At 47.0% G+C, this 15032-nt stretch overlaps 1 protein-coding gene and 1 pseudogene across 1 annotated transcript in view; one reads left to right on the top strand and one right to left on the bottom strand.

Annotated features, from left to right (window-relative positions):
- LOC126085027 (uncharacterized) overlaps positions 1 to 10652 on the top strand; it is an 82803-nt gene extending 72151 nt beyond the window's left edge. The window contains exon 7 of the mRNA XM_049899920.1: positions 9592 to 10652. Coding sequence (XP_049755877.1) covers positions 9592 to 9893 — 302 coding nt within the window. The 3' untranslated portion in view covers positions 9894 to 10652. The remainder of the gene's footprint in view (positions 1 to 9591) is intronic.
- LOC126085025 (actin-related protein 2/3 complex subunit 3-like) lies at positions 437 to 971 on the bottom strand (annotated as a pseudogene).
- Positions 10653 to 15032: the final 4380 nt, after the last annotated feature.

The raw sequence follows: 15032 nt of genomic DNA, 5'->3' as shown, positions 1-15032 counted from the left end.
AGAAAATAAATTTCTGTTTGGTAAAGCAAATACCATTTGTAGTATTTCTGTTATGGCAGCACTAGATAACCAAGGAAGAATTTGATACCAGGAGTGGGGTGCTGTTCTAACAGATACCTAAAATGTGGAAGCAGTTTTGGAATTGAATAATGAGTAGAGGCTGGAAGAGTTGTTTTTTTTTTTTTTTACATAGAATGTTAGAAATGTCTTTCTCATCACTTATTATTAAGCACCAGCTTAATAGTGCAAAAAAAAAAAAAAAATTCAAATCACCCTTCCATAACCTCTCCAAACTCTTGATAAAGAGCTTTTCAAGTAAAGACATGCTCTCTTCTCTCTTCCTTATAAAACTTCATGAAATAAAGGCAAAGAACTGTGTACATCTTGCTGTAAAATGCTGCAGCAGCTGTCGAGAAAGTGTCTGCCCAGGTTCCCTTTACTGTCCAGGTCTTGAAAGACTCTTGTTCATGAACTCTCTTTATAAAGCAAGTCCACCACTTGCTAGGTTTGCCATTCTGAGGATCAAAAACTTTCTCACAAAGTCTCAATCCCGTCTCTTGCCTTAGCTGCTGTAAAGGGGCCCTCATCACTTCATCTTCCTGTTTGATTGCAGGTTTGGCACAAATGGCATTAAGCAGAAAACCAGGCTCTTCTGGAATGGGTATATTAGTGATTCTCAGTGTTTACATTTCTTTCTTGCCTTGGCTTTTGGAATTGCACTTTTGGAGTTTCTTCAGGCATACATAAATGTGGAGAGTTTTATATATCAAGGTCCTATCTAATTTATTCATAATTTCATAGTTTTTGAAGAAGACATTGACCTTGAAGTAATAGATGGCCTCATTCACAATACCTGTATCTTTTGTCTCTGGAGAAGTGGGTCCTTTGAACTGACTTCTGATAAATAGCAGTGCCATGTTTCCAATGAGTTTGGTGTCGGGGTCCATGAGAGAAAAGTGATAGGCCAGCATCTTGGCAGTGCCAGGTTTGGACCCAACTGAAGAGTCTGGTAGAGTTTTAAAGTGCCTAGTTGTGAAAGCCTAGATTGTCTTGAAGAGACTGTTGGTAAAATTATGGATGTAAAGACAATTCTGGTGAGGGCTCAGTAGGAAGTGTGGAGAGCTATAGAGAAAGTCTCTGTCGTCTTAGAGAATGCATATAGCTTCAGGAACTGTTTGTTGCTAGAAATGTGGATGTTAAATGTGCTTCTGGTAAGGCTTTAGAAGAAAATGATGAGCCTGTAATTGGACAATGGAGGAAGGGCAATGCTTTTTATGCAGTGGCAAAGAACTTGCCTGAATTATGTTCAAATGTTTGGTGGAAGGTAGAACTTGTAAATGGTGAACTTGGATATCTGGCTGATGGGATTTCTGAGCAAGACCTTAAAGGGCCCTCATGGTTTCTCCTTGCCGCTTATAGTAAAATTTGAGAGGAAAGAGATGGGCTTAAAGATGCTCTGTGCAAAATGAAAACAAAACTTAAAGATTTGGAAAATTCTATTGTACAAACTAAGGACACATGTCCCAGAATTTTCGCCAAGGACGTGGTTACACAATTTTTTGTTAAAGAAATTAAGCCTGTGACTGACGGCTGTAGCCAACTACCGCAGCAGAAACTCCACCAGCTTAGACTGAAGGGGACAGAGAAAGAACGGAAGGAAAAAACACTGTCTGCCTCTTGGAATTCCACAGGCAGAAACAGGCCACAGGAGCTACATCTGTTGTCCTCCAAGAAAAGAAAAGGACCCTTCCCGGAGCAGCTCAGGGATCAGCAAAATTATTGGAAGGAGTATAGGAAGCAGGGTCTTTTCGGTTTCAAAGCGTGAGGACATGGTCTTCTGAATCTCAAAGGGTGGGGCCACAGCCTCCTAGGTTTCAAAGAGTTGGATCTTTGCCAACTTGGTTCTGGAGTCTAGGGCTGCCATTAAGGTGTGCCGGGGGATGGGGCTGCAGCCCAAAGCTGAGGGGACTGGGTTGCCATGCCTAAGGGACAGAAGAACAGGGCCTGCCAGGGCTGAGGGAGTGGGGTTGCCACTCAGATGGACTAGGATAATAGGGCCACCCAAAGCTAATCAAGCTGAATTGCTGTCCCAGCAGACCTGGAAGGCAGAGCTGAAGCCCAGGGCTGAGGGGCCTCTGCCCAGAATTCAGAGAGTGTGGCCAATACCCAGAGCCTGGAGGGTGGGGCCGTTGCCTAGATGGTCTCAGAGAAGAAAGGATTATTTTCTAGCCTTGAGAAATAATGTTAATTGTTCTGCTGGGGTTTGGATTTGCTTGGTGTCTGTTATACATTCTTTCCCTCCAATTTCTCCCATTTGTAATGGAAAGGTCTGCTTTGTGCCTGTTTCACCATTGTGGAACATCTCTGGAAGCAGACGATTGTAGTCTAGATTTCAGAGGTTCACAGATGAAGGGAAATTTTGCCCCAGGATGTAATACATCTAAAGTCTCACCCATATTTGATTTAGATAATTTAACAGATGAGGTTTTGAACTTGGAGTTGATTTAAGACTTTTGGGATGATGTATGGGATGAATGTGTTTTGCATGTGGCGAGGACATGAATTTTGGGGAGCCATGTGTGTAGAATAGAACTACTTCATAGAGTTTTCAAGTCTGTGATGTTTTGTAAGCAGATTGCTAGGTCTGTCTTCTGAGGTGCCTCTGGGTGGGTTTGAACTGCCAGTCTTTGGCTAGTAGTTGAACACTTAAACATTTGTGCCACCCAGGGACTTCTGTTATTATGTGTACTTTACAACTGAGAAGACTGAGGCTCAGGGAGGCTAAATAACTTGCCAAGAGCACCAGCTTGTCACGGGGAAGGTAGGATTAGAATCTAGGCAGTCTAGATCTCAAGTCCGGAAAAGTACACACTAGAGCCAGAACATCTAATCTCCAGGCCTGGCTTTGCCACACATCAGATGTGTGCCTTTGGCCAAGTCACCGAGTTCCCTCAGCCCCACTTTACTTTGCTATGCAGTGGAGGTAACAAGAAAATCTCTCCCCCTTAACCATTTTGCTGTGAGTGGTGGATGAAATGGTGTTACCTGCAAATGTTTAAAATGCCATGGTTCTTAATGTAAACCATGGACTTTAGTGAATACTAATGTGTCAATATTGGTTTGTCAGTTATAACAAATATACCAGGCTAATGCAAAACGTCAATAACAGAAGAAACAGTATGACAGCAGAGGAAGTACACGGGAACTCTGTACTTCCTATGCAATTTTTCTGTCAATCAAAAGCTATCCTATAAAATAAAGTCTATTAAAAAATGCCATCTATCTTGGCAAATGAGAGGTGCAATTGCTAGATGAAAGTGGCCCTCCAGCTCACCTTCCACTCAGACAAGCTGGTCTCCCATTGCCTCCATAGACACCCCTGCATTCCCAGCACCACACCTTTCCTTGTCCTGCAGGGTCAGATGCTTGTTTCCTTCCTGCTCCTATTCAAATGGATCGTGTTGGTACCCAGCTGGCACATGGTAGTGACCTATGAAGGTCTGTTAAACTGAGCAGAGCCAGGCTGGGTCTAGTTCCCATGCTGCCCTCTGCGGGAAGCCTTCCTGGGTTACTCCAGCCCTTTCTAACCTCTCCTTTCTCTGGAGTCTGAGGCTCACATAGTCTGCAATGCATCAGATGGCACGCGATTCTATCCTGGCTGCACCTGTTTTCTCCATCCAGCTGCAGGTTGTGACCTATTAGTGGACTGTGAAGTCAATTTCGTAGGCTATCAGGAAGGGAGGAGGAGGACAGGAATAGAAGCAAACAGAGTAGAAAACACCAGGGTACATCATGCTTGGTAAGGTTAAGCATTGTTTCAGCAATCTTTTGTTTAGTTATGTCTGTGCATATATACACACACAACCCATGATATCAAGTTGATTCCAACTCCTGGCGACCCCGTGTGTGTCAGAGTAGAACTGTGCTTCATAGGGTGTCCGAAGGCTGATTTTTTGGAAGTAGATCACCAGGCCCTTCTTCTGAGGTACCTCTGAGTGGACTGGAACCTGAAGCCTTTTGTTCAACAGCCAAGTGTGTTGTTTGCACCACCCAGGGACTCCACACACGTATATGTGTGTATGTGTGTGTATTGGATCACAATGTGAAATATGTTTCTTAATCTGAGGCTTAGTCCAGAATGGCTTGCTAAACAGTGTGGAGTGTAGCATTTGTGTAAGCTTGTCAGGAGGGGGAGGTTTGGTGTCTCCTTACACAGCAGTTACCTGCCAGAGTGTTCCTTGCTGGAATGTCTGGGTTGAGCAAAGTGTTGTCTCTGCATCCCATAGCCTACCTCTCCAGAGGGATTCAGGGCCTTAGCGCCAAGTTCCTCAAAGGCAGCCTCTCACTGTCTTTACCCATGCCTTGGGTTTCCAGGGGTGATGGAGCTGCCACATCCTCTCCTGTGGGCATCGTAAGTGGTTATGGGGTCTCTGCCCACCTCTGGTGTGGGTCCTCTAGAAGTTTCCCCCTACCTCTCCCTTGGGTTTTCTAGGTGTCCTGCCATGAGCATAGATTCCCGCAGGGTAGAAAAAGCATTTTTTTTTCTGTCTTCTTATCTCATGTCTGCCAAGAAGCCTGGCCCCCATAGCTCCATGGGAAAGGGGAATGCCAAGAGAGCTGCCAAACTGACCTGGCGCACCAACAGTTCCACACCTCTCCGTGCGCTGCGCTGGCCCATACCCAGTCTCCCTCTGGCCTCCCTGACTCCCTGGTCTGGCAACAGTGATGGCGGGGTGGGGGGAGGGGGACTGCTACTTGCTAAAACTCCCAGAGCAGTGATTTCCTGGGATGAGGCTCATGTGGCCACCTCCTGGTATGATTCAAGGGGGCTAGAAATCTCTGATAGTCCCCAAACATCTTGCCCACTGCCTTTTCACACTGCCCATTATTTCCAGCACCAAACACCCACCTTAGGCATAGGGCATGTGGAAAGGCCAGGCACTGTGGTTCTGCCAGGAAGGCCATTGTAACTCCACCAGAAGCTGCTCAGCTTCTGGTCCTGCCTGACTCTCACTAGGCAGCATTCTTGAACAAGTTCCGAAATCTGTACGGGTAGTAAAGTCCATCTTTTGAAAGGAGCTAACATTTATTAAGCACAATTATCAGGCAGAGACTATACTGTGTGCTCAATTAATCTCATCTGATATTATGGAGTCTAATTAGTACCCTTATTTTCCCAAGGAGGTCACTGAAGCTCAGAGAGGTTAAATTACTTTAATATGGTCAAAGCTCCTAAGTGACTAAGTAACAAAACTTCTAAAATAACAATTGTCAAATAGACGTAAGGAATTGTGAAAGTATTGTACTGCCAGGCCCTCTCTTTGACGATACAATAGGAGAGAGCAGTGTTCAGTCAATCACATATGACTGTGCATTAATCAGAAGGGTTTTCTCCCTGACAGCTGCCCAGGGCCAGGAACCTCAGGAGGAGACTTTTCAGTCATTTACATTATATACCCATTGCTGTCCAGTCGATTCTGACTCATAGCCACCCTGTAGAACAGAGTAGAACTGCTCCATGGGGTTTCCAAGGAATGGGTGGTGGATTCGAACTGCCAACCTTTTGGTTAGCAGCCAAGCTTTTAACCACTACACCACCAGGGCTCCATGTTTACATTACGGTATATATTAATCTGAAGATTTTCCTCCCTGATAGCTGTCCAGGACCCAGGAGCCTTGGAGAGGATTGTGTAATCATTTACACCATAGTGTGAATGAATCAGAAGGCTTTCCTCCCTGACAGCTGCCCAGAACCCAGGCACCTAGAGAAGGGGATTTTGGTTAATGGGAGGTGAATGGTAGGAGGAATAGTTTTGGACTAGGGGACAATCATCTGTGGGGGACAGGCCTATTGGTTCTTGAGGGCACATGCAGGCCTGAACCCAGTGGATGGAGAGAATTATGACTTGGGACAAAGTACACTTCCCCCAACTTCTCTTTTGCTTAGATTTCAGCTCATAGAATCAGGAGCGTGGGACTGGGAATGAGGAATTGCTCAGAATCCATAGGGAGCAGCTATGGCCCATGGGTCAGGAGCCCTGGGCTGTGTGATCTCGGGTAGGTCTTCTCCTACCTGGTCCTCGTGTCCTCTCACTTGAAAGCAGGGGGCTTTTCCAGCATGAACTTCATGATTCACGTATTAGCACTAGTATTGGGCTCATCCCAAAGGTCTCTACCAGGCCCTTAAGATGTTCAGACACAGGATGGCAGTGGGTGGCAGGAGGACGGTTGCCTTCTCTCCCTAGACCTAAAGATGACCCCGAAGGTGCTCTGACTCGCTCAGCACTGACGCTGTCCCTGTCTGCACTGAGACCGCTCTCTCTTGGTCTGTCTCCTGCGTGAGACCATGAGCTTTTTGGAAGCGGAAACTCTTTGTCACCTCCAAACCCTCAGCTCCTTCTATTATGCTTGGCACATGATGCTCATGGCAGGTTAGTTGAGTAAATGCATGAAAGAATGAAATTTGCCCTATTACCATTAATATCATGAGGCTTTGTCTTAAGAACGAGGAGATACCATTTTGGGATTCAGAAGACTTGGAACTTACACCTCGCTGAAGCTGTCATTCCCTACCCCTTCCCTCCAACCATTTACAGGAGGCAACCCCCACTTAACAGACAGAAAAACTGAGGCCAAAGATGTGACTTAGAATCGTATATGTACAAAGCAGGAAGGGACTGGAGAGATCCCCTGTCATCTTTCAGAGTCCTTAATACCACGTATGAGGAAACAGAAGCCAAGGATGAGATGATGATGGCATAAGGACCCACAGCTCAGCAGTTGTGGGGTGGGGTGAGGGCAAGAAGTCAGCTCCCGCATCACAGTCCAGTGCTGCTGAATGATCACGGAGTTCAAGCTGCCCAGGTACCTGGCTTCAGGTTCCCACGGCAACCACGTGGAACAAACCGTCCTCACTGGGTAGCATGGCCTCGCTCTTTATATGCCTTTTTTTTCTTTGTGGGGAAATACATTTGCATGCACTCCTCAGCCTATCCAAATGGACGTACTCAGAGAAAGGAAGAGACTAGGGAACCTTCCAGAAAATAGGCACCCAGGCAGGAAGTGGGGCTTTCTGGGTGATGGAGGCTTGGGGAGGCCTCTGGGTGTGTAAATGTCTCTAAAATGGACTTAATGACACATGGAAAACCATTCTGGAAATCTCCATGTGGAATTCTTTGCCTTATCTCTGCTGCGCCTATCTGCACATCTCTTTCTGGGTAATAACCGCCCTCAATCAATGAAAAGACGTTGCATATACATGGCAGCTTGCTTCCCAAGATGTTTTTACTTCGATTATTTCCTCTGATCCTGTGGAGTAAATAGGGAAAGTATTGCCACTTTACAGATGGGGAAACTGAGGCCCCCAGAGGAGAAGGTCCCACAGCTTGTGTGGAGTTCCTCAACAGAAGGAATGCCTCTTCTCTGAAGGGATAAGCACCTGTTGTGTGCCGGACAGTCACTGGACATTTTAGATGCCTCGGAGAGTAGGTCAGCCCCCAAGAGATGGAGAGGGGGCCTGTGAGGAGAAAAGCAGCAAAGAAAGAACAAAAATGAAAAATCTCAGGCATCGTTATAACTACGACAAAGGAACACACATAGGGACACCTATAGGGGGGCCAGGGAAGTATCTCTGAGGGGGCACATTTGAGAACCAAATGATGGGAAAGAACTAGGTATGGAGAAGTAGAAGAGGAATCTCCTGAAAGGGAATAGCAGGTGCCAATGCCCTGAGGAGGAAAATGCTTGGCTTCCTCAGGAAGGAGAAAGGAGGCCAGTGAGGTTCCAGCATGGAGGTGGGAGGGGAAAAGGGGAGCAGAAGGGGAGCTGGAGGGCAGGCAGGGGCCCCGAGTATTTCAGGCCTTACAGCCACAGTAAGATGCGTGCATACAGTCAATGCACCCTCAACCTCAGGTACCCAAACAGGTGGGCATTTGCCCACGCAGTCATGCATATACATGCACACACGTCCATGCGTGCATAACGTATCCGCGTGGGCACGTATTATTGTTGTTGTTAGCTGCCATCGAGCCGGCTCCAGCTCATAGCGACCTTACGTACAACAGAGCGAAATGTTGCATCATCCTTACAATCGCCAGCATATCTGAGTCCATCGTTGCTGCCATTATGCCAGTCCATCTCACCAAGGGTCCCCACACCTTTGTTGGCCCTCTACTCCACCAAACATGATGTCCTCCTCAGACGGTTAAGCCCTCCTGATGATGTGTCCAAAGCAAATGAGTCAGTGTTCTGTTGTGAGCCATAAGTTTTCATTGGCTGCTTTTCAGAAGTAGATCTCCAGGTCTTTCTTCGTAGTCTGTCTTAATCCGGAAACTCTGCTGAAACCTGTCCACCATGGGTGGACCCGCTGGTATTTGAAATACCGGTGGCATAGCTTCCAGCATCATAGCAACATGCAAGCCATCACAGTATGACACACTGACAGATGGGTGATGAGGAGATATGCATAAGTGTGCATAAAATGCATATATACACAAAACACACAGACACAACACTTACACACACATTGTCACACGCACTTATACACACTTGCACACACATGCACATGTGATATATAGTTACATGCACCACAAGCCCTTTCATATAAACACACAAAAGCACGTATACATTCTCTCATGTACTCACATGCTTTGCTTCATAAACACACAAATTTGAACATGCGTTCACATTTACTCACACATCTGTATATAGGTACTCACTTGTGTACATGTACAGCCCTCACAGATAAACTTCTCTGCTGGTTGGTTATAATCTTTCATTGGAACTGACACGTTGATAGCCCCAGTTTTCCTAGGAAGTGACCTTCATGCCGGCTACTGATTTCCAGTGGCTATCAGGTGCCCGCCACTGGAGTGACAGGCCTGGTCGGAGGTCAGCCCTTAAATAAACCTTCTGGATTACGAAGCACCAGCCACTCCAATGAAAATGGAAATTGGCAGCCCTGGCTCCCTTTTATGTGGCCTGTGCCTGCCGATGTGGGTCAGATCTGACTGACCACCTTCAGTTCCTGCATTTCCCCCCTCCTCCACCCTGTGCTGGGGTGCCCACAGGTTTCCACTTTGCAGGAGAGCTGGCTGAAGGCTGTGAGAGGCAGCAGTTGCCAGGAACTTCCTGGATTCTGCGTTTCAGCAAAGTCCGAGGCTGTTCCTGTAAACCCAGCATTCTGGTAACAGACAACCACTACTGGTCCCAGAGACCCGCAGGTGACTCACTCTGTGGCCTTGGGCAGGTGGCTTCACCTCTCTGGACCTCAGTTGCCCCCCTCCCTCGCTCCATCCGCCCACTCATACATCCCGTCCAATTTCACAAAGTCATGATCCAGATGAGTTGATGGAGGTGGAGGTATGTTGAGAGTAGAAGATGGTGCTACCGGTACCCATGTTTTAAAAGTATTACGATTTTCTAACCACAAAACTCTACGTAATTAAATCACATGCATATCTGATGACCCAGGATGCCCCTCAGGTTGTTGCAACATCTTAGGGTTCCTACAGGAAGCAGAGGCATGGGAGAGAGAGGGGCTAAAGGAGCTTAATGATTCTCAAAAACTTTGCCTTTTGCCTTTCCTGCCAGGAAAAGAGAAGGGAGATCACATTGCCTCACCTGGCACTCGGCCTGGGACAGTCTTCCAGCTGCACAAGAGTCAAATCGAGCAGCAAGCACCATGCCGGAAATGTGCCCTGAGCTTCCACTCCCCTTTGTGCCTGCCGGACCCGCGCTGGAAACACACCTTCACTCCTTTCCCCCAGTGTAAGCGCACCAGCCACTGGCCTTCCAGCTTCAGCTACAATCCCTGCTCCTCTCTGCAGCCTGCCCTAATTGCCCAGGGCATAACAGAAGAGCCATTTCCACTGGGCTTCCCAAAGTGCATTTAAGCTTTACTTCTGAACATGGGTGTGAATATTTTTCAGCTCAAATCTGAATTTAAAAAGGAAGCTTTTCTTGCATAGTCTGGCTTGGGAAGAACTGAAAAGGCTGCCCAGCTCCAGCATTTCTTTGCATCCCTCCAGTCTCTTTCTGGCCCTATGTGTGTATCTTGTGTGTGTTGTTGATGCGGTCCAAGCGGTCATTTGATGCTTCCTACTTCTGTTAGCTTGAAATCTGCATGTCCTGAAGGGAGAATAAGGAAAAATTATAATTTTTTAAAAATTATTTGGTAAAAGATGTGATCTGTTCAACAAAACCAGAGAAGTAAGAGTTACTAAAAAAAACCCAGATAAGCCACTATGTTGAAGGGAAGAAGCCCGAGAAATATGGATGAGTCCATAAATCAGGCTCTTAGTGACAGTTTGCACCCAGAGCAGGACCTTCTGGGGACCTTGTGGTCTGCTAGACAGCAGTGGGACATACAGCTCAGGGAAGGGGGTCTAGAAGAGTTTAGGGTTGCACGCTTTAAGTGTATGGCCAGCTTATTTTACTAGCTTACAACCAGCTCACTCCAGAATCCATGAAACACTTCTGGGGACATGTGATTTTTGGCTTGTTTTGCATAAGATGTACGCAAGGTGTTTGGGAATTTGCCGCTTACTTGCAGAGAGGATTTGAGGTGAGTTACAATTTAAAACTTACTTAAAATTGTTAAAAATAGCAACAGCAACCACTTGATCAAGTTTCTATCATTTCAGTAGAAATATTTTACTTTTTGCAGAATCCCCTAGCTCAAGTACCAGGGGTACCAGAAGAATGAACAAATCAGTCTTAGAAGAACTCCAGAATGCTCCTTAGAAATGAGGGTGGTGAGATGTGGGCTGGCTTACTTTGAAAATGTCATCAAGAAAGACCAATCGCTAGAAAATGACATCATAGTTGGTAAAGTTGAAGATCCGCGAAAATGAGGAAAACCCTCCAGGAGGTGGATTGATACAATAGCCACAACCATAGACTCAAACCTACCGACGATCATGGCGATGGCACCGCACCAGGCAATGTTTCATTCTGTAATACGTGAGATCGTCAGTTCTCGGAGCTGACTAAACAGCAGCGAACGACAACTACAACAACAAACTCTGCCCAGAGAGTTCTTTGGCACCAACCTGGTAAAGCGACAGAGATATCAGACTTGAGTGGCGTTGCTTTCGATTTCTCTCCTCAGGGATCTTTTTACAATATAAGCATCCCAAGAACAAAAAAAAAGGGATGCTTAATTCCCCCACCACCCCATTATGGGTGGAGGGGGCTGCTTCAGGGCACAGGAAGGGAGCACTGGGGAAGGTGGCTCTGCCTGGGGCAGTGGAAACAGTGGGAGGACATGACTCAAACATCCTGTGCCCCGAGCCAAGTATACAGTCACAGAACCTTTGCATGCCCACAGGCTGGGTTTGCCATGCCCTTATGCCCTTACACTGAGAACCAGGCTACAAGGCCATGCAAAGACTCACGACCAGATACTGGGAAACCTGAATTGCAAACACATCTCTGTCACTTTCCACCTGAGTGACCTTATGCAAGTCACTTTGCCTCTCTGGGCTGTACTTTTTCCACCTGCAAAATGGGGGCAGGAATTCCAGCCACACAAGATTGTTTCAATGATGAAGCCAAATCTCATTCATAAAATGCCGGCCCCGTCTATGCTGCTCAAGCTGCTAGATAAACGGCTATTGCTTGGGAGACATGCCTGTCTGCCATGGTGATAGCTTAAGTTACCCACTGGCCAATTCAGCTCACAATTAGAGTTAGGAGCAGTTCTCAAAGGGGGCGATTCTGCATTGTCTGGAGATATTTGGCAATGTCTGGAGACATTTTTGGTTCTCCCAGTCTAGGGTGGGGGTTGCCTCTGGCTTCTGGAGAATAGAGGCCAGAGATGCTGCTGAGCACCCCACAGTGCCCGGGACAACCCCCCACAACAAAATGGTGATAGTGCTGAGGTTGAGGAACCCTGAGCTAGGCCCCTCCTCTCTGAGACTATTTTCAGGTCCTCAGTATTTTAGCAAGACAGCTTCTGAAGCCCTTCTATTTCCTGAGTATCACAAAGACTCAGGGGAGGCACGGGGAGCTGCCGCCTGCCTCCCCTTACCCCGAGGCCACTCAGCCAGATGGCAGAGGGGTCAGCAGCAACCAAACATCTAATGACGTGTGACAAGTGCGGCCAGACAGCAGGCCCAGGCTGGGCCCCTTCGACACCACTGATTGGGCAAGGGGGACTCATAAATAACAGCACAGTGACAGCCTGTCTTGCTCAGTGGGAGGGATGGAGCTCCACCCGGCTCCCAGACCCTGGGGCAGGCTTTTATGGGACAGCATCAGGGGGGCCATGGCCAGGAACTGCGGCCAGGTCTGAGGACCCCATGCACAGTGAGTGTGCTGAGACCGCCAAGGACTGTCGCTGAGCGGCTGTCCTGAAAGCAGTTGGTCTTGCTGCATTTAACTCCATCTCTGATGGGGAACTGTTTTTAAATTTCTGGACCACTGCAATTTGGGGCTTCAAAGCACTCACCCAGCAAAGCATTTTCCATGGGAGGTGGGATGTAGAACTCAGTTCATCTCCATGTACTCAGCATCTGAGTTTGAGTCCCAAGCCTTCTTTTGCTTTGCTTAATGCTTTTGAGCCTCCATCTCCTCATCTGTTAAATGGGGACGTTTGAGCAACAAATGCCCTAATTTGTGGGAAATTATGTACAAAGCAATAAGTTAATGGGAGAGATGATGATGGTGATGATCATTCAGCCATCTGGGGAGAAGAATTGATATTTGAAAAAAGTACCTTCTGATGCTCTAAAAATATTAAGTAGTTTTTAGGTTTTTTGACAGTTCCAAATAGGCTCTTTGCAATAATTATGGTAATAATGATGCTTGTATTCAATAGCACTTTTGTTTTCACATTTATTTTTCTCAAGCCTCATGTGGCTTGAAATGGGACCTGTTTCCAATGGTGCATATTCTTCTAAAATAAAAAATGAAAAAAATCAGAATGAGCGGCCGTATGCAGACCCACTTTGCTGCTTTGTTTATTTAAGCCCTGGTTCAGGTGGCCTGCAGGGGTGGGAGATGAACTGAACGGAGGCTGGTAGCCCCTAAGCTCAGCATTTAGTCTCTTTGGGCCCCAGTTTTGTCCTCTCCAAAATGGGGATAATAATTCCTTCCCAACTCTCTGAGGACTGCTCTGTCAGGGAGACTTTGGAGGGGAAGCTCGGGGATAGGCTCAACCATCATTGTGTAAGGGATTGCTGCTGTCACCATCCTGATTGTCATCGTTATTAATGATTATTCATGACGTTTGCAAGATCAAGTTATTCCAAAGCATCATTTCTATGAACAGTTTTACATTCACAAAAATCTATGGGTGCATATGATGAAGAACCGGACCTTTTGAGCACTCCTTCTGAAATCTAAGCTGATTCTTGAAGATTCTAAACAAACCTCCCCCACTCGCTCCCCATTCTTTTTATGTCAAGCTGGATGCAAGAAAGGGCCCTCCCTCTGGGCCGCGCTGTGTGAGTCTTCTACAGAAATGGCTCTCTTGGCCCAAGACATCGGATGCCAGTTTTCAGCCAGGAGCACATTTTTGCAGGGAGGGTTATAAATCACAACCTAGGTTCTAATGAAACTGCTGACACAACTTTAACTGTAACACAGCACACCCAGACACCACTTGGGAGAAATTAGAGGCACAGAGTGAGCGGAGTATTCATATTCCAGTGACCAGGGCACCTGGGGAATCTTGTTTCTCCTAGCCTTGGCTCAACCCGCCCCTTCTTTCTTTCCTCCTTGCTTCCACTCTTGCTTCCTCTTTCCTTTGTAATTCCTGTAGACTCTCTAACTACTGCCTCATCTGCAGCCCAGTTTGGGAGTCAGCTCATCCCCAGGTGGCAGACCCAGCCCAGGTGGCTCCTCCAGGCAGACCCCTTCCCTGTTCTCCATGTAGGGCCTCTCAGCGGGCAATGGGGCACAGCCAGTTCCAGGCAGTGGAGGATAGTGAAGGGCAAAGCCCTGGACTTGGACAGGCCACTGATCCAATCCTTGCTTGGCCACTTATTGACTGCATGACCTTGGGAGAGCTATTTGGCCTCTCTAAGCCTCAGTGCCTGCATCTGTAAAATAAGGCTAAGGATAGCACCTCCCTGGTAGGGCTGTGGAGGGGAGGAAATGAGAGAGATTCAGAGAGGTTGGCTGTGCTACTCCAGGGATGGGAAGGAAGCAGGGCAGCAGTGCCTGGAGCTGCTGAGGATCTTGCACCTACTTCCTGAAGGCAGCCCCCTACCCACACTGTTTTTATATTGAACTATAGACAGTTACTCCCACATTTTAAGACATTCGAAAAAGGGTACACACACACACACAAAAAAAACCAAACCCATTGCCGTCCAGTCGATTCTGACTCATAGTGACCCTATAGGACAGAGTAGAACTGCCCCATAGAGTTTCCAAGGAGCGACTGCTGGATCCAAACTGCCAACCTTTTGGTTAGCAGCCAAGCTCTTAACCACCACACCACCAGGGCTCCAAAAAGGGCACAGGAGACAATAATCTCAATTCAACTATAAACCTCCTGAGGGCACAGAACATGCCCACGATTTCTTAAAATTTTCCTTGAGGGCCTGATTTAGGCCAATTACGCTGATCTCAGTGTCTTTCAAATAACAAAGGCTTCTTGCTCGCTCCTGTTCATGGAAGGCTAGCTAAGGATCTGCTCCATACCACTTCTGCTTACACTTCATTGGCGACAGCAAGTCGCATGGTCAGCAAACATTTCCAGGCACAGAGTAAGTCACAACGTCAACAAACAGGACTAAAACCAAAACCTAACCCATTGTCGTGGAGTTGATTCTGACTCATAGTGACCCCCAGGACAGAGTAGAACTGCCCCCATAGGATTTCTGAGGCTGTAAATCTTTATGGAAGCAGGCTGTCACATCTTTCTCCCACAGTGCAGCTGGTGGGTTCAAACAGCTGACTTTCCCAGTTAGCAGCTGAGCACTTAACCACTCCACCACTAGGGCTTCTTAACAAACAGAACCAAAAACAAAAAACCCCTTTGCCATCAACTCAATTCTGACTCTAAGTGACCCTATAGGACA

This window comes from Elephas maximus, chromosome 11, assembly GCF_024166365.1.
Source record: "Elephas maximus indicus isolate mEleMax1 chromosome 11, mEleMax1 primary haplotype, whole genome shotgun sequence".
Taxonomy (NCBI): Eukaryota; Metazoa; Chordata; class Mammalia; order Proboscidea; family Elephantidae; genus Elephas; species Elephas maximus.
The sequence above is the reverse complement of the archived record's forward strand: the minus strand, read 5'-3'. Positions and strand labels throughout refer to the sequence as shown.